Source organism: Zonotrichia albicollis, chromosome 12 (assembly GCF_047830755.1).
Source record: "Zonotrichia albicollis isolate bZonAlb1 chromosome 12, bZonAlb1.hap1, whole genome shotgun sequence".
NCBI classification, from domain to species: Eukaryota; Metazoa; Chordata; class Aves; order Passeriformes; family Passerellidae; genus Zonotrichia; species Zonotrichia albicollis.
In genome coordinates, this window is record NC_133830.1 from 17,036,023 (window position 1) to 17,056,479 (window position 20,457).

General features: G+C 39.4%; 2 protein-coding genes across 2 annotated transcripts in view; one reads left to right on the top strand and one right to left on the bottom strand.

Moving 5' to 3' along the window:
- CENPP (centromere protein P) overlaps positions 1-20,457 on the bottom strand; it is a 119,186-nt gene that overhangs the window by 16,093 nt on the left and 82,636 nt on the right. The window lies entirely within an intron of this gene.
- ECM2 (extracellular matrix protein 2) lies at positions 3,626-19,882 on the top strand. Its single transcript, XM_005485552.4, has 10 exons — positions 3,626-3,902; positions 7,218-7,476; positions 12,552-12,740; positions 13,923-14,402; positions 14,711-14,826; positions 15,502-15,637; positions 16,399-16,556; positions 16,867-17,006; positions 18,077-18,403; positions 19,479-19,882. The coding sequence occupies exons 2-10, from the start codon at positions 7,242-7,244 to the stop codon at positions 19,681-19,683; spliced, it is 1,986 nt and encodes a 661-aa protein (XP_005485609.2). The 5' UTR covers positions 3,626-3,902; positions 7,218-7,241; the 3' UTR covers positions 19,684-19,882.

A 20,457-nucleotide genomic window follows, 5' to 3' on the forward strand; every position in this document is an offset into this window, starting at 1 on the left:
TAAGCTTTTTAAAATGTAAATACCTCCCAGCCACACATGTCCCATTGCAAATTTAGGTTTATTCCCACCTAATGATGTACTCCATGCTTTTTGCAATGTATTGTTAATATCTGTAAATATGTGAAGGAAATCTGTGTTTAATATCTCAAGGTTTACCAGCAGTATTTCATCTTTTCCTATATTTTTTCCATAAGGATATTTGTGACCACAGATTGCAGAAGGAATGCAGTAACTGGTACAGGTTTCAGAAATGCACTGTGATGCCAATCCCAAATTCCCCATCTCATGTTTTGTGCTGACTTTAACAGTTAGAACATTTTTTCCCCATTGCTACTTTTTTCCAACTATAAACTTGTGTGTTTGATGTTAAAAAGAGTAAACCACATAAGTAATTGCAAAGTTTAGGATTCTGTCTTTGTCTCTGATCAAAACCAGGCAGCAACCTGCATGGGTTCAATATGACAACTAAGAGTAAAGCAATTTAAAAATGTAATTACTTTCTCATATTTCATTGGCAGGTTAAAAAACTGCTGCAGTAATTTTCAGTTGTCTCTTTTTATTCCAATTCTTGAACAAAGCAGAAATAACCTCATATTCCTGAATGTGGATGTGTTTTTTTGACTCATGGAAACGATATTATGATCAATGTTTTAATTAAATAACAGATCCAACTTCAACATAGCCCTTCTGTAAATAACACAGCAAGCCAAGAGGCATAAGTAAAATATCTATTCATGATATAATGTGAGAGAAAGCTGTTAAAAATAAGGATGACTGTGGAACATTTAAATCCATAGAACGTACTTTTGGTGCCAGGTGAGACATGGTAACAGGTACAAAAGTCTGGAGTTCCCACCAAGGAAATGGAGATTTTGCAAGCATATAAAATTATCAGAGGTCAGCATATGGCTACTGCTCACCTGTGGCACCAAGAGGGAGAGAACACAAAGGGTTTCAGGACAGAGATAAGAAAAGGAAAATTGTGTATAGGCAAGGGGCCACCGGCCTGCAGTGCCCCACAGCAGGCTGTAATTTCTCTGTATTTTTCATACATACAGAGTACTCTGGACTCTTCTATATTTTCTACACTTAAGTTGGTCTAATGATTTTTATTTTTGAGATATCCTTCTTCTATTCCTTCAGCCTGCTGGCTTTCTTTGATAACAAAGATATTACACTGCAGGCACCTTGAAGGCTTTTGAGAAACAGTTTTCCCTCCTGTTTCACCATTCTCCATATATTTAAGTGGCCTTTCAAACAGAACATGAAAATCTATAAGCTCTTCTCAGCATCACAATTCTGTTAATTTATACATTAATTTGCCCTCCTCTGAGGTTTAGAACGGGGCACAGTAGTGAATGTTTTTCCTCCCTCCATTGCCTCCTACAGAAAGAAGCAAAATTGATAAAAAGGGAAACAACAGCAGTATTATTGTACACTGACTAACAGCTTTTGTTGTGAGAGGAAAAGAGAAGAATCCATGCCAGAGGCTCCAGCCTTCCACAGCCATTTCTCACCTCCTATGGCTCTTGCTCAAGACACAAACCAACAGTGGCAGTTTGCCCTCAGATATAAAATTATAAAAAGTTATTCTAATTATTTTTCACTGCTGTTTAGTCTGCCTCTTCTCTCCTCAAAGGACACAATTCCACATTGAGGCACTTTAACACACCAAAGCACTCCCATTGCACAACTCAGTCCAATGGCTGGCCATGGGATGGACAGGTATAACACGAATTGCAGATGAAGCAGAGATTGGCAGCTTGCTCTGCACTTTTGGATGAACCATTCCCATAAAACCAGTCAATATCAGGTCCCCAAGGACACAGCAGTATTTGCACTCACAGAGAAACCCAGCTGAACTCTGTATGTCTGAAAAAATTGCCATCCTAATCTGAACTTTAAGCAGAATATACAGCATTTTTTCTTTAGTTATCATGACAGGCAAGTTTATGTGGCAAATTTTAATGTAGATAACAATATTAAAGCAAATCTAATTATTACTCTAACACAGATTCAAATCTTATTGAAAGGCAGCAGATGATGTTCACTCTCATACACATTATTTTTCCAATTAAAATTCCTAAATCTTCTTGATACCAGGCAGCCACAGGCCACTCTTTAACAGCTCCTACAATTTCCAAGTGTTACTGCTCATTGCTGGAAGTACAATGCCATTTTCATAAAGAGGGATCTGTGTCTTTGCAGATCCCTCAGGCTGTCTTTACTTCCTGAATAAAAGTTGAGAAGATAAGCAAGGGCCTCCCAGACATCCAGTGAAAATCCTAAATCCCCTAAGCTGCCTGAAGGATCTCTCAAGGGGTGTGTGAAGCTACACCTCACTAATGAAGACTCGGGGCTGTTCAGGAGAAGAGAAGGCTCTGGGGACACCTCAGGGCCTTTCCAGAGCCTGAAGGGGCTCCCAGGGAGCAGGAGAGGGGCTGGGGACAAGGACAAGGAGTGACAGGACACGGGGGAAAGGCCTTAAGGTGAAGGAGGGCAGGGTCAGATGAGATTGGGAAGGAATTGTTCCCTGTGAGGGCCTTGGCACAGGTTCCCAGAGAAGCTGTGGCTGCCCCTGGACCCCTGGAATTGTCCAAGGCCAGGCTGGACATTGGGGCTTGGAGCAGCCTGGGATGGTGGAAGGTGTCCCTGATAATGGGATAAACTTTAAGGTCCTTCCATCCAGATTTTCACTCCATTCTTTATGTGACTGTCTCCTTTCCTTTCAAACAGCTTCAGATTAATTACCAAAGTTTAATATTTCTTCATTTGCCTTTGCAAAGCAGAGCACAGTAGGAACTGAATGCCTATTTTAAGAGACAATGTGTTCTCCCAGTATCTTTCCACCACACACCAGTTAACAATTATGGTTAACTCAATGGTTACACCATTCCATGACAATCTGTCTAAATATTCCTCAGACTGTGAGTTCAAGGAAACTACAGATGTTTAATGTCAGCAGATCTCAGAAAACTTGGTATCCCAGGTGAATTTGTCATTTTGAAGCTCAGCAGACCCATCCCACAGCCCCGGACCCTCGGAGCGAGCTGGAGATGCAGGAAAAGGCTCTGCTGGCACACACAGGACTTGTGGTAATGTATCCTTAACTCCCTCCCTTCCCCTCTCTGCATCACCAACTTCCCTGCAGCTTCTGCAGAACTCAGCTCCAGGATCATGTTTCAGGATGTAATTAGCCTTACAAAGAGAAAAAAATGAAGGGAAAGTGCTTCAGTAGTTTTATTTTCCATGCATAAGCTGCAACTTGCAGTGAAATCATTGCTCTAAATGGACAAAAGAAAAACTTTCCATGCTAAAACTTCAAGAAAAAGGCTTGCTGCTTACAGATGACAGATTTTAAGTGCAGGAGGGGATTAGGAAAACATGAATTGAAAAAAAAAAAGTTCTAATTTTAATAAATGTTTTTATGTTAAGGCTACATCTGCCAAAGTGTATTAGATCTTCTTGTTTTATTTAAATCTACATTAAAGTCACGCCACCTGGAAACGAAACTTCTAAATACATAAAGCAGCGCTGAATAAAACACACATTTTTTGTTTCTTTTGCAAACACTCCATTTCCTTGTTCCTTATGTGCCTGAAACCCTGGAAAAGGATTTCCAGCTGTGCCTTGTCAGCCTGGGGACCAGAGGCATTGTGTGCTCCTCATTTGCCCGAGCGCGGCTCCGGCTCCAGCACCAGCACGGGCTCTGCTCGCAGAGCTCAGCCCTGGCTCCCCTGGGGAAGAAGCTGTTCCAGGCTTAACTAAGGAATCAGCTCACATGGTTCAACAATCCCGACAGTTTCTCTGTTTGTTTTAAAGATATCACTGAGATTTTGTTTCATTTGCAACGGGAGACTAAATGACAGCAAGCAGAATCTGCTGTTAGGTTAGATTACAAGGTAAAATGTTTTCCATTTTAAATTACTGCTTAAAGCATGGTGTTGAATGGCTTAAACTTCATGTTAACTTTGCAAATATGTAATATTTGAAATGAAATGATGTGGGCTATTTTTAGCACTACTGAAGAGAAATGCCTTTCTAGCTAAAGTGTGCAATACCCGTTGAGCTGCTTTTTGTTCTGTCTGAATGTTTGCCACTCACATCCAACTGAAACTAACAGAGAGTGCAACAGGTCTGGCTGCTGTGGATAAATGTAATTAATTTCTGTGCAATGCATTTAAAAAAGAGCGAGTGAAAAATCTTAGTAAAGCACTTTAACCCCTGTGTGTCAGGGGAAATCACACTGACTTAGAAATGTGTTTGAATTTTGACTGAATGGATAAAGATAGATTATTTAATAAATTCTGATACTCTGGCATTTCTAAAGGGTCTCTCCTTTAAAAATTAACTCTTTCTGTTAACATAATAGGAAACTGGCAGGTACTGAAGATAAAGGTACAAATTACTGAACACATTACAAAGTAAAAGTAAATGCTTTCACATACGGTTCCTGACCTAAATATTTGTGGGTAAAATGAAAAAAGGTACAGCAATGCAGCCATGTTGAAACTATCTGGCAACACAAACAGTTAATAATTTCATTACACTGGCTATCTATAATTGTATTTTACTATGCAATGATTTATTATGAAACTCATAAATTGAATAGTCTGAAATGCCCCCAAATTAAAATTTGGCTGGCACTATGCAAAATACAGCCTCCGGAGAGAAAATCTGATACCCCACACATGGGCAGGAAAGGCCCAAAGCACCCAAGGCCTTTCACAATTTGGGCCTTAAAATGTGAGGCAGCACTTCTTAACTAAGCAAAGAAAGGAACTCAGTAGCCCAGTGTTTTGCATGCAAAGAATATAATTTGGTTGAAAATAGCAATATTAAGTTTTCAGTGCTGAAGAGTTAAATTTGTGTTAAAAATGAGCATATAAACTCACATATATGAACAGGATTAGTTTATAAAGACTTTTTTGGGGGGTAGGGTGTGGTGTATTTTCTGTTTTGTTTCTGATTTTTAAAAATTTGTGTTTATAAAGTACTTTATGAAACCAAGTTTCATTTTATAATAATTTACTTTACTACAGAATTTTACTCTTTAAGTTCCTAGCAAAACATCATTTAATGTACATTAACACCTGTACAGTTAATGTAATGTAATTCACACTCTATATTATTCCTGACTTTTAAAAAGAAATGAAGAATGGAAAAGTATTTCAGTCATGCCATTCTGCGCCTCTGGCCACAGGAAGAAACGGTTAAATGTTAAAAAAGCCCAAGTGCAACGTAGCAGCATTGTAACTGCACAGCTCTGGTGTTATTACAGTGTATCCTAGAAAAATGGAACCATAATTAAGATGTCAGAAACTCGACAGAATGAACACACATGGCCAAGCCTTTCCTTTGTACATGCAGTTTTCCCTGAGGGCTCTCAGAGTGTCTCAGCCCAGCCTGTGGAACAGAAGTTTCCTGGGTAATTTTACAGCCACTCATTACCAGCAAGGCAGACACCAAAGGCTTGGGCTCATTCCTCCTGAGGCACTCAGGAATGAGCACTTTCTCAACAAGATCAGGCACTTCCAGTGCAGAGGGCAAGCTTCTGCATCTATCTGAGATGTTAACTAGCAGTAATTGCAGTAAATAAAAAGCCATGGAGTCCATACAGCATTTTGGAATAAGTGATTTCTGAGGGGCAGAAAGCAGCAACGTAAAGTTTGGATTCATTTCAAAACCTGCCATTCCAGGAGATGCTGTGAGGATTTGTGTGAGAAACTTGCATCTCAAACTCCCTTCATATAGAAATAAAAATATTAACTTCAAATCCTGCATATTAATACCTAAACTTATGAAACCATTTTAATTTTAAAATAGTTGAACACAGAAGCGACATTATTAAACAAAAGTAAAATGCATACTCTTAAGCTGATTTATTGCCAACTTCTCATTTTAAAACACGAGAATAAAAAAAATATACGAGAATTGTGACGTGGAAAGCATGGAAAACATGCAATCAATCATATGCCTTATATTAAAGAACAGTTAGACAACTTGTACCAAAAATGTGACCTGTTCTATAAATCAGAAAATACCAAGATGAACAAGCTTTTAAACAAAATCTAATTCAGGCAAAGCCACAGTTCAAGTTCCTGAAATAATACTGTCCAATATTTACACAATAAAATTATAGTAAGATTAACTCCAAAGTGATAGATGATGCAAAGCCAGACTGATGAACATGAAGAAAAAGCATTTTTTAATCCCCTCAGAACTTCCTCAGAGAAAAGCCACGGCCATGCTCTAAGCCTTGTCTTGGCCACAAGGCCCAAGAGCTCCAAGTCCTTCACTAATTCCCACTCTCCCAAGAACACAAATGTCTCCTGTCTGTGCTGTCTCAGTTAAAACAGGCCACAGGACAGCAGCATTTCCTTTTTGAAAGAATTATGCAACACAGATCATTAATGACCCTGGATGTACAGGCTCTTATTTCCACACTGGTACAGCAATCCACTGCTGGATTTCCTTCCTTGTGTGTGCTCCTGAATCCTGACTGCTCTGTTTTGGAATGCCACCTATTGGTGACAGTAAATGTAATTTTTCTGTCACAACCATAAGAAGGCTCAATTATTTTGAGTTTTTTAATAAGTAAATGCAGAACACAACCCGTTCTAGAGCCTATACTTCATAAAAACTTCCACTGGAAAAGCAGTTGTGGGATGTCACAAATAGCACAAACTTTCTCTGCAGAACCAAGCAGATGCTATTAGAGAAGAGGATGGCCAGAGATGGATGGAAAAGCAACAGCTCTTCATTTACAGTGAATAAACACCTTGCACAGAAATGCCAACCCAAAAGCTTTTGGGGCAGCACATCACAAATGAATTGGGCATTTTTCTGTTACTTTTCCATTCCCACACTCAGAACTTACAACACTCTGGAAGAAACAAAAAATGGAAGACACACTTTATAGAACTCTCAAGAAGTCCCTTGCTGAATACTTACTGAACAGCCAATGCTCTGGCACTGCAAATCTAAACCACCTCTGCAAGTGCAGCCCCAAAGACAAAGCAGCGCCTGTTTGATGGTGACTCCTGAGAATCACTACAATCAAACTGGTCACTGCAGCTCTCAGAGGGCAACTTCTTTCCAAGGGGAACCTTGGTTATACTGACCTACCATTTCTTAGATCACCTGCCTTGAGAAGTGCTGTGTGACTGACATGGCCCTAAAAGCTCTGATTTCCCTCTGTTTCTTTTCCCATTCAGGGCACTCTGTGGGACCCCTAGACGATGCAGGCACCATCGCTGCTCTGTTACCTGCTGCTGCTGTGGCTGGGCAGGGAGCTGTGCCCGGCTGAAGGCGGCACTGGCAGGAGGCAGAGGAGCAGGATTTCCCCCAGGGCAGCGGGGCTGCAGCCCCCGGCGCCCCGGATCCCGCTCCTCACCATCGATGACAGCGTTGTGGGCGTCTTCGACTCCCTGGTGGGGCTGGGCCAGCACGAGAGCACCTACAGTGTCTTACCAGGTGAGAACACAGCCCCTCTGCTCTGCTCCTCATTTCACACACTTCAACTCTTTAAAGCTTTATTTCAGCTCTAATCTTTGCAGGGGTCCCAGAACCAGGGAAGAGAGGAGGATCTGACTCCATGTTTCAGAAGGCTGATTTATTATTTTATGAGAAATACTATATTAAAACTATACTGTATTATATTAGAACTATACTAAAAGAATAGAGGAAAAGGATTTCATCGAAGGCTACCAAGGAAAGGAAAGGATGATAACAAAAGCTCGTGACTCTCTGAGAGTCTGAGCCAGCTGACTGTGATTGGCCATTAATTAGAAACAAAACCACATGAGACCAATCTCAGATGCACCTGTTCCATTCCACAGCAGCAGATAATCATTGTTCACATTTAGTTTTTGAACCCTCTCACCTTCTCAGAAGAAAAATCCTGTCAATGAGATATATAATGAAAATATTATGGCAACACTACTTCCACACATTCCTGCTGCTTCTGCAGTGATTCTGTGGTTGGCATTATGAGGCTTTTTATCAAACCCTGCTTTGCCAGATAACAGCAATATTTCCTGCAGGTCTTCTGTATTATTTTTTGATCTTAATGAACAAGAAATTTGTTGGGGTATTTTCATAAGTTCCAAACTTGTTTTCCAAGTTTGAAGGCCATTTTGAAGAATTTATTGCTCAATATATCACCTAAATTAATTAACATTTCACTGAGGCTTCAACAGCAGTAACAACAGTGTTAATTAAAATAGATTCAAGTTTTTATTTTTACTTTATGGGTTCCATTTTTGAAAAGCAAATTGCACATGCAAACCTTCAGGAATATTTCTTGATTTTGTAAATAACTTAATAATTCTTGGTTGTAGCTGGAATATGGAAGTTATGCTACAAATGAGACACTAATGATGGAAAACTGAGTTAAAAGAGAGAATATCTTACTCATTCAACACAAGACCACTCTTATTCTCCATCTATATTGACAATCCAGATTTATTTCATAGAAGTTCAGTAGTATGATTTATATAAAACTTGCCTTTTTGGTGATCCAGAGATTTTTATCTCTGTATTTCCATATCCATAAATAATATGATATCTGTATCCATAAATATCTGTATTTATGGATACAGATATTTCCATTCATCTATCAAGAGATCATACACTAAGTAAAATATTTATATGCAGTTTAATTAATTTTGTGGAAAAAAATCAAAACAGAATTCTCTGATTCCCATATTCTATATATAATAAAAACAATAATAATCTATTTTTATAAGCAAGAATTTAAGCCTTTCAGTGTGTCACACAGCAGACATGACCACTGGGTTAAGAGGTCTCAAATGGCCAAACATAAATCAGCCACATGTTCTCCACAATTCCTGTTTGTTGTGAGTCCTTACTTCAGAAAGGCTGAACCATTTCAAATCAAGTATTTGAAAGTAAGGGGTTAGAATAGGAAAACCAGCAAAACCCAGGACTGTGGCGTTTTCAGTGCGTATTACAACATTATACATATTACTAATGTCAAACATCTAATTTACAAATATTTTTCAAGTTAAACAGAGGAAAATACCATGTAAGTAGCATACACTTCATGTAAGATATTCCAGGGTTTCTGTCAGGACCATCAGTCATGCTGAAATAATGCACAGCTCTTCCCCCTCCCCGCCCCGCTTGTTTCTCTCTATCTGGACTTGCATCCAAAAGCTGAGCTCAAACCACTGAACTCATTTTCTTTGGAACTCCATGCTGAATTTACACCATATTTCCAAAGGTTAAAAGTCCTATGCTCATCTGCCAAACACTGGAACCACAAGGTATTTTTTAGTCTAGCTTTTAAAGTTCAAAATTTTTTCAAGTTAATGTCAGATTTGGAAAAAAAAGAGCCTATTAAATAATAGAACACTATCATTAATCATGCTTCAGAACAGAAGAAAATGCAATCCAAACACTGATTTCCATTCTCTTAGCTACTTGTTTTGCTCTTAGGAGACTGAAAAAAACCCAAACCCACCCAAATTTACAGATATATGCAGGATGAAAATGAGCAGCTAAATGGAGGTTTAACAGTAACCAGACATGTAATTCCTCCAGATTAGACCCATGTGAACATTCAAATTAAATCAAACAGTTGGCCACAGCACGAGGTAATTTGCAGTTGTCCATTAGGCAGAGCAGAGCAGGATGCTCAGTGCTGCCCCATCTCTGATCCCTCTCACCCCACCAGGCTGAAGGGACTCAGTGGTCAGGAAATGTGAGGGGCAGCTCAGCACAGCCTTTGTGTCCCACAGGGCTCTGGGAATGCCAACAGTGCCAGGCAGCAGCTCTGCAATGCACCCAGAGGGAAAACCTTGGTGTGAGCACACACTGCTCCTGCCTTTATGCAGCTCTAATGAACACAGGGAAACAAAGCATCATTTGTTACAGAAGCCTGCACAGGCCAAGCCTGATAACTCAGATCTTTATGCTTATTCAGACAAGATTTGCTCTGACTTCTGATACATCCTGGTAGCTAAAACAAAAGAAAGAATTTTAGGAAGCACGGAAGAATTTCCTTCTCAGGCCAGATTATGCTCTTCTGGAACAATCATTGTTTTATTGTTTAACATGAGAAAGTGCAGGATTCTTTTTGTGTTTCTTTTGGAGGTTATTTAAAAGAAGTATTGTGGTGTACTGGCAAGCACATAAACCCCAAAGTCAGGATCCAGCAAACAGCTGGATTGCAGATACCTGGGTGGAATGACAAGGGACTTAAAGCCAACTAACACTTGGTCTGGGCTAATTCCTCTCCTCCTCCAGCTGACATGGCTGGAGTTGCTTAGAGCACAACTTTAAGGCAGAGATGTCCCAGACTTTTGAAAAAACAAGATGCAACTACTCAAAACTTCAATTTCTTGCTTTTGTCATAAGAGCAATTTAAATCAAAGCATTCAAAAAAAATTATGGAATATAGAGATCAACCAAACTGGATGATTCTGATAATTATTTTTTACTGTAGAAAACAGATTGATATCCAGTGGTCTTTGAGTAGAAGGAAAAAGAACCTTTGTTTTGAAGTAGGACTACCTTGAAAGACTATGCAAAATGCCTCATTTTGAGACAAATATTAATACCAGAGACATTTCAAACCAAATATTTACAATAGTCTTACAAGGTTATTAGGAGGCTATCCTGAATACTCTAGTTAAACACCCAGGCATGGAGCAGGGCAGAGTGTGGGAAAACAAAGCCTGCAAAGAACCCTCCAAAGACAATTTGTGCACCACAAGTGAAAGTATTGGCATGCAGATTCAGGTGAGAAAAGATTTTTCCACTGTATTAATTTTCATTTGAAGGAGAAAGTCAAACTGAATAGGAAGAGAGGAAATTTCTTCTTTATATGCAGAGAAGAACAAAGTTAACTTTGAAATGGGTTTTCATCTCAAAACAACACTTCAGCAATGCATTCTGTCAGAAATGCATTCTCAGGTCAGTTAGAAAGAGGAAGGTGTGAGGGAGTTCAGCTTCTCAACAAGATTTAGAGGTACACACAAAAATAGGAATATTTGCATGGGATGAAGAATCTCAGCCTTGGTTTTCCTTCTCTCAAAAGACCAAAAATAAGACAGCAACGTGCTAAAGTGCAATGTTTACCCTGGGGTCTGGGTGAGAACTGCCCAGGGAAGATTCCACCACTGGAAGGAAAGGGAGACTGGGATTAGTTTCCTTCCCCAGTCTCTGGGCTCTCCAGATCACCCCCCTACTGAATATCTGACCAGAGCTTACAAAATTACATTTCTTTCTGAAAATTTGAACTGTGTACCCTGGGGAAATCTCAATCTTTTGTAGATACATATCCAGAAATTTGGGAGACAGAGTATTTCATAGCACAAGTTGTTCTAGATTACTGCTATTTTAGCAAAGAGGGTTTTTTGGTTTTTTGTTTTTCAAATAAAGCAAGTTACAGGGAAGTGGAGATTTTTGCCATCTTATCAGTCATCCTGGAATGGACTTTACTTCCACCAAGCCTATGAACTGTCACTATAAACTGAATATTGTTACCCTCCCAGTTCTGCAGGGCTTTAATAAAATTTTCTCATTTAATGTGCAAGATATTAGAAAAGAGAGGAATAGAAGAAAGAGAGGAATAGAAGAAAGTCTGGAAAAAAAATTCAAGCTTTCCATAACTGGAGATTACCAATAAGCTGAAGAAAATATAGCTATGAAAAGTAAGGAATAATGATAAGATCCTTTGAATGGGGTGTACTTTACATATTTTCAAAATGAGAACAAAATAGTAGTGCTTCTTTCCAGAGCTGCAAGAGCACTGTTGGGTCAGTGTAAGCTGTTGAGCTGCCATGATGCTGTGGTGTGTTCTTAAGTTTGTTAGTTTGCTCCCCCTTTTTCTGTATTAAATGGTTTCTTCCTTTCCCAGGACTTCCTGCTGCTACCCTGTCAGTTAGGTTGCTATGGAAATGAAACTGCTCCTCCCCTGGTTTCTCTTATAAAGTGAAAGTTGTTTCCTCCTTGGGCTCAGTCAATCACTCCTTTTCTCCTCCCAGGTTTCGAGAACCTTCTCCTCTCTGGAGGTGTTGGTTGGCTGGGGTCCCAGGACACCTCCTTTACCTTTTGATTATTGGTCTCCATGGAGTGTCAGTTCTGTGAAGTTCATCCCCTCACCTTTCCCGATTGGTTCCGCCTGTACCCACCCCCCTCCTTTATAATCCTGTTTCACCCCCTATGGAAAAACTTCTTCCCGGTTGGTTTCCCCGCGTTTGGATCCCGCAACACTTCAATAAACCGATGTTTAACCCCCGGGAAATGGTCAGCTCCGTTCCTCCCCTATACCAGCGGTGTGAGCCAGTCCGCAGCCAGCACAGCCCGAGGCCATCACACGCCGAGGGGTGCTGGCCAGGAATTGCAGAGGGGCGTCGGCCTTTCGCCCTCAGCTAGCCGGACTCTAAACTTCGGGCCACATAGGGGCCCGAACCCACGACCCTGAGATTAAGAGTCTCATGCTCTACCGACTGAGCTAGCCGGGCTCTAAACTTCGGGCCTCATATGCCCTCCTCTGCACCATGTCCCATTTTGTGTTCCAGGGAAGAAGGGGCAGTGCAGAGCCAACGGGATGGTCATGTTCGACAAGGCCGTGTGGTCTCCCCAGCCCTGCGTCACCTGCCTGTGCTCCCAGGGCCAGGTGATCTGTGACACTGCCATGTGCCACCCGCTGCCGTGTGCCCACAGCGTCCTTCCTGCCGGAGAGTGCTGCCCCGTGTGCTCTGACACCGGTATGGGACACCACAGATATTGAAAACCTTCCATAAACACTGCATTCATTCCGTGCTTAAAGCAGCTCTTCAGAAATTTTACTCAAGTTGATCTTGGTTTCTCTGCGTGCTCTGTTAGATGATTTTGATGCAGCATTTAAAGAAAAGATGATGCTAAGTATGTAATACTAAAGATAATTCTATTTCTTTTTTTACTTCCCCCCCTACCTTTACAGAACTTTGTAAATGTACAAAGAAATAACATCTATTTATATTTTCTATTCCACTTCCCTTTACAAAGGATCAATCAATAACTACATTATTGATGTATTAGACATACAGAGTGGTAAATCCTTGTTAAGAGTGGAAAAACATGCAGCAATTTGATGTGAATCAAGAGAAGAAAGTCAATTCACAAGAGAAGCCCCAGAACTACAATTTTGGTATTTCACAATAATTTAAATAAAACTGGTACCTTTAAAAAGAAAAGGAATGGAGGAAATAAACATGAAATACAATTTCCTTTCTTTCATTCCCACACTCCCAATATTTTATATCTGCAAAGTACTGAACTCAGTCTCCTACTGTAAGAACTATTTATCCTCATGTGTATATGCATGTGACACTCTGAGATGAGACATCATAGGAATTCTCTGTAGAACTGTAAAAGTCATGTTGACTGAGACATTTGAACTCCTTTTATTAGAATTGTCCTATTATGGAAGTAAAAACTGCATTTTGGTAACGGAGTTAATGCATTTCCCTGGTGAGATCCCCACCTGCAGCCAACTCCTCCCCTGACAATCCCTTTTGGAGGAGAACAAGTCTTGACCTTTGTGAATTTTTTCCAAATTAGCTCCCACTTCCAGACACATTATTTTTCCTCTTTAGACACCTCCATCAACACAAACCCCATAATTAATAGTAAGTCAAAGAGGAAGATAATGAAAGCTATATTAATTTTTCCACCTTTTTGTCTGGAGTTCTCAGGAATTGTAGCTGTGTACAAACTCTTCCAAAATTTCTCAGTCAAGTGTCTCTTTTCTCAAATAGCAATTTAAGACCACATTTTTATTCGTTGAATCGTATTCTAAGAGGAATAATCTGTAGTCACAATTTTCTACAGTATGTGGGAAACAGCGCTCACTAATATTTCAGTTTCATCAGACTCTTATGTTGTTTTATTGTTTTTTCCCCCATCAGCCTCCTCGCTGGACTCCAGTATCATTGCAGTGGATGCCATCAGTGAGATGTCTGGTGACTCCCCAGAGCCCAAGGACCCCGACAGCACCCACGTTGTGCCCTCAGCACAGACCCACACGGAGAAGGATGAGCTGCTCCCAGCAGCAGGGACAGAGGGCACAGACCAGCAGGGGCCCAGGAAAGGGGAGAAGAACAGAAAAAGGAAAGGCAGAAAGAATCGCCGGAGGCACAAAGGGCGGCACAGAGGGAGGCTGCCTGTCCCCAGAACGGGGGCTGCAGGAGATGAGCAGCATGACAGTGATGAAGATGATGGTGCTTTCAGAATTCCATCCCATTTCCCGATTCCTGTTCCACCCATAGAAACTCCTCCTTTGCCATCTGGATGTTCCACCTCAGACACCACAGTAAGCTGCATTAATGCCAAACTTACACAAATACCTCCCATCTCAGATCCAGACCTAACGAGTTTAGACCTCACAGGTAATTAATAGATCTAATTTGCATGACTTCTCTAACATCATCCACCCTCAAATGCAGTCAAGACCACTGTTAATTTGTCATTCCTTAATATAGAAAAGTTTCAGAACTAATTTTACAGCTATGCCTTTAAAACAAGAAATGAAAAACATTGGATTTGCATGCCAGTGTTTAAATACTAAGATGAATACATCTACACAAAATTACTGTCCATAATGCTATTTTTGTGATATATTTTCTAGATGCAATATTACACACCTCAGGTGCAGACTGTATTTCATAACAAACTTTTTCCTTGCCTTCTGTCCCAGGAAATAGCATCACTACTATCTCAGATGAAGCATTCAATGGGGTACCTAATTTGGAATGGATTGATCTGAGTAAAAATAACATTACCTCTCCTGGCATAGGTCCCAAAGCATTCAAAGTAAGAAAGCATGGCTCCTCTGCTACCCTCTCAGTAATTGCTGGTTAAAATAATGTTTTTTGCTTTTCAGTTTATGGATCTAAACTACTTTGCACCTTGTATAATAAGCATTGTATAATTCAATAGCTACTTTGAGAAATCTCTCATCATAATCAAGAATTAAAATTGAGATATGATAATTTTTCATACCAATCTTTTGAGGTAGCTTAAGCATAATAACCCTCAGTTACTGAAAGCTGCTCTCCTTCTGCCTGAGGAAATTTGCTGACCTACAGAAAATGATCAGTTTGCTCACAGATCAAGAGGATAAGCATGTAATTTCTAAATGCGTGTACTGTGAAGTCCTAAATATGCCCAGTGTAGTGAGGCAATTCCTCCACAATTCACAGAGAGCAGCAGGAATGCAAACAATGATCCTGGGGAGCCACAGCAGGGCTGTGGGGAAGCTCTTTGAGTTACATGTGACATTAACTGGCACTTTTCTTAATAATTAGCAGAAAGTAACTTATTAATTAGACTGACAGAAAAAAAATAGTTTTGAATTCAAAACACTGGATACTACTGCACTGCTGCTGAAAAACCTTACAGAGTGGGTATTAAAGAAACTCTTAACTCAATATTTATCTGCATATATTGCACCTTGATAATCTAAATGCTCTTCCTCCCTGTTATAAGATCCTGAAAAAGCTGAAACGTTTGTATTTGGATGGAAACATGCTGGCACTTATTCCCTCTGAATTGCCATCAACTTTGGAAGAAATAAAAATAAATGACAACCAACTTCATGCCATTGATGAAGACGGCTTAAAAGGTATTTTAAAAAATGAAAATCATATGAAAAGTCAAAAATAAATTTGAAAAGCTGAATGTTGAACCTGGTTTAACATAGAAAAATAATTGCTAGCTTTACAGTGCCATGCCTTTAAAAGCAGCACAAGCTGAAAGGCTTGCATGACAAAGTATTTTAAAATTATATTTTCCCTTATGCAAGTGCTCCTCTCCCAAAGCAGTTTAGATTTAAGGTCACTGAGTGGAGGTGAATTTGAAGCATGTTGAAGACACCAACTATCCCCATCTTTAACCTGATGGCTTTTTGTGTGGTGGAAACATTTCAGTTAATTTTAAATTGCATGGAAGTGAACAGAATTTGATGTCTATGAAAAATAAAGGAGAATATAACGGGAGTCAACCATGATCATCTGAAGCCAGTTTAAACACAGGCTGATAGAAAAAAGAGGAAGAAAAAGGAAAGGGTACCATCCATGTCAGAATTCGATGGACTTTTTTGCTTCTTTTCCTCTCCTGCCAAAAGGGTCCCATCTAAACTGGATCAGCTGCTGCCCTTCCCATTTGGACTGGGAGAGGAAAATGTAAATAAAGCTGTGGTCAGTCTCTAAAGATCTACAAACCTATGAATAAGTCCAAGATTATGAGATAATAAAATCAGTTCATTTTTATTTTCCATTGCTGTGAACTGATCTGGGTAATATTTAAGACTGTTAAATATGAACTTGTATTTTAACAAGATATAAGATGGCATTAATTAACTGAAATGAAACTTTTTCTCCTAAGGTTTAAAGAACTTGGTCACTCTGGAATTGGAAGGAAATAAACTTAGTGAAGCAAATGTCAGTCCTTTGGCCTTTTACCCTTTGAAAAGCCTTTCTTATTTGCGACTGGGAAGAAATAAATTTAGAATTATACCACAAGGTCTTCCTGCCACGCTTGAGGTAAAAAACCCAAAACAACCATGTAAATACTAACAACAACAACCCCCCCAACAAACACCCAAAGAGATGCAATTCCTTCTGTTTGCCCTTTCAAAGCAATATGCATTCTCACAAATGAGAAAACAAAACAATTGCTCTGAGAAATTGTGTTTCTGAAGGTCTCACTCCTGCTACAAACTGCCTGCTTCAGATTCAGAACTAACACAGACCAGGGAATACAGGGGACAGGTAATTGCTGCACTTGGAATTTGCAATGGGAAAACTCAGCCCATTCTGATCTCACACATTTTCTTCCCAAATGCACTTACAGGAGTTATATCTTGAACATAATCAGATTGAAGAAGTGTCAGAAATTTGCTTTAACCATACCAGAAACATCAACATCATTGGGCTAAAGCATAACAAATTAGAAGAGCACAGGATAGCACCTTTGGCTTGGATAAACCAAGAGTAAGTATCACACATTTAAAATACATTTGTTTCATTTTTCTCTGTTTTTAGTAAGGCAAATAATCAAAAAAGTATTTGCACTTCATTACTTTTAACTTAGAGTTGTAATTATGCTTTGTTTTCCTTTGCTAATTTTTCTAAATTTCCTTTGCCTAATTGTATAATCTAGAAGATACTCAGTCAGCTGTCAAATAGAAAGATCCTCTACCTCAAATCTGTACCATATTAACATAAAAGTCAATATTTTTTCTGACCACCCATTCAAAGATGAACATTAATTATAAATAATACCATTTACAATTATATGGTAATTTAGTATTGATACATAATTATCTCAAAGGTAATTTAAAAATAATTTAATACTATCCTAGCCTTATTTCCCATTGGATTAAAAATTAAAAAAGTCAATAAGATGAAGGGAAGATTGTTCATCTGCATTGGCTAAGAGCAGAATATTAGCACAGTAAAAGATGATAGTGCTTTTGATTTTCCTGCTAAATAATTCGCCAAGCTGAGCAGGGTACTGCCCATCACTGGCCCTGCAGCCCCAGCCCTTGATTCCTGAACTTGTGATTCCTGAAGCTGCAAACAACCACGCTGTTACTGCTGACAGCACCTCATGCCTGGGAGCGAAGCACAGGGGACTGATTCATTCACACAATTCCATTTCACATGGCCTTCAGAACTAAGCTTAAAACTTCCTGTTAATGGGATAATGACTGAAATCCCAAGGTTATTCCAGCTGTTCAGTGTAACTCATTGCAGCAATCCCAGATTAGTCCCATGGGATTGCCCTGTATTGACCCCCCCCCTTATTACTGGAGATCTCTTCCCATCAACAAAACCCTTGTGCTTGATTGGTAATTCATGACTTAATTATTTCTATTCCCAGAGTAATTATGCACAACCGTATTTCATAAACACATTTTGCCCCATTATCAGGATCAAATTTCCCTTGGAAATGCCATTCCCTGGCAATGCCATGAAGCAGAGCCTTGCACAGACACAGCACTGCCAGGCCAGGAGCTCAGAGGGGTTTCAGCCTGTTTTTCTTTTCTCCTTTAATGCAGGAACTTGGAGTCAATTGACCTCTCTTACAACAAGTTGTATCATGTTCCCTCCTACCTGCCCAAATCTTTACTCCATCTGGTGCTTATAGGGAATCAGATTGAGAGAATTCCAGGCTATGTGTTTGGCCACATGAGGCCTGGGCTGGAGTATCTCTACCTGTCCTTTAACAAACTCACTGATGATGGCATCGACCCAGTGTCCTTTTTTGGAGCTTACCACTCCCTGAGGGAGCTCTTTTTGGATCACAATGAATTGAAAGCTGTACCCTTTGGGATTGATGAAATGAGAAAACTACGTTTTCTAAGACTCAACAACAATAAAATAAGGTAATTTCCAAGCTCTTTTTTACATTAATGACATTAAAATAAATAAGATATGCTTTGCTTTAGGAATTTGTTATTTTAAAGTAAATATTTGTTAAAAAAAACTGAAGAAGGAGCTGAATGCTGAGTTTTCTTTTACAATATTTCTTAATATGATAGAAATGAGTTACTGAAGTTAAGTTCACAGTTACTGAAAATGCTCATGACCAGCAATCACCAGCTTTTCTGCTCCTGGAGCAGAGCCCAAAGTGATAACAAAATAATGGCAGGAGTCAGCAGCTGGGGTCACCTGGTGAGCAGGTTCCACCAGCCCCAGCTCTGGAGCCACATGCTCAATCCAGGCTCTCTGTGCTGTTTTGTAAAACAAAGGAATGGCAAAGAGAGAATCCCATGTGTCAAAGTTTTCATTCAGCAACACATAGCAATATTTTCCTCAGGAAAACTCAGTATATGATATAAATGAGAAAACAATGCAGAGAGAATGTGCAAAAGTGTTGGAGATTTTTTCAGAAATGGCTTAGAAGGCAGCTGTGAGGAGTAAAATTCTCACAGCCTGTTTCTGTAAACAGCAGAAGTTCTCAGGTTGTTTTTAATTACAAGTAAAAGTGACAAACATGAAGGCCTTGAGAACCTTGCATACCAGAGTTCTCAGGCAGCTTTCTCATAACAAGTAGATATTCTATCTTTGGCTGTTTTGGGAAAGCAAAAATAATTTTGAGAACTCAAATCTTGGTATTGGAAACATAAGGAGGAGTTGGTGTGTTATCTCTGACCTATTGTGAGCTGAGGTTTGCAATATGCATGAACTTAATTAACACGGTTATAAAAAGTGACTGATTGAGTGAATAAAGAGTCAGATGCTGATCAACAAAGGTGGGTCTCTCCCTCCATCTTCAATACAAAAGAATGGCTTTTGAAAGTCCTCAGCAAATATGTAATTGAGAAAATTTAATGTACTGATGAAGTTACCATTTTCGAATATCTAAATAGACAGCAAGTCTAAAATAAATGCTGAAGTTAAGAGTTCTCTGCAGTGATGAGAACATGACTGGAACGTGGTTGCTCCCCTGTGTCACAGGAGGGTGCCCCCAGAGCGCATCTGCAGGACTCAGAGCCACCACGAGGACGAGCATGAGCACAGCGAGGAGGAGCACGAAGATTCCCACCTGGAACACGTTCACCTTGAAAACAACTACATCAACACAAGGCAGCTCTCCCCACACTCATTTTCATGCATAAGATCCTATTGCAGTGTTGTTCTTAAACCACAGAAGAGCAAATAAACCCCCCAAACCTGCATTGCAACCCCATCTCCAGCAATGCAGTTTTATTTATTCTCTCTACTCACTGGCCTGCTTATTCTGATTTAAACCCTTCCTGCCATAAATATGATACTGTATATTATCTACTGAAGTAAGGTAGCAGTGTGTTTCTTCATATTGTTTCATTATAAAACCATTAAATGTAAAAATTGAAGCTTAAGAGTATGACATCTGTTTTTATTTCTATTAACAGCATTCTGCTTAAACACAGCAGGTCAAACTGTGCCCCCAGGCACATCCTCTGTAAGATCAGATTTTAGGATTTAAGAATGTATCTAAACCCTCAGCTTGGCCCTATCTTATTTAACTGAATTTAAAACATTTTAAGTGGTACAATCAACTGTAAAAATTGTATATAAGAGATAAAAATCCTTGAGCTCTGAACATTCTAGCAATGCAGGAATCAAATTTCTTAAAACACACAGAGGACTGGATTTTCTACCAAATATTTAGCTGTGTTAAGCTCTCTTCCAAGTGAAATTAAAAAAAAAAAAAAAGTCAAATTATTAGTATTAGATGACCCTAAAAACTTCCTGTATTCAAACACAGATTCTGATGACCTAGAAGGATGAATAATTCATTTCTGTCTGGATGCTTTTTTTTTAAGCAAAGCATTTTTAAAATGTTTAAAATTATTTTTAAAGTCACAGTAATAGGTTCCATTCATTTGTACCATAGTTAGTTTGTTACATTTTTATACTGTACAGGATGTGTAGTCTTATAATAAATTTAAGC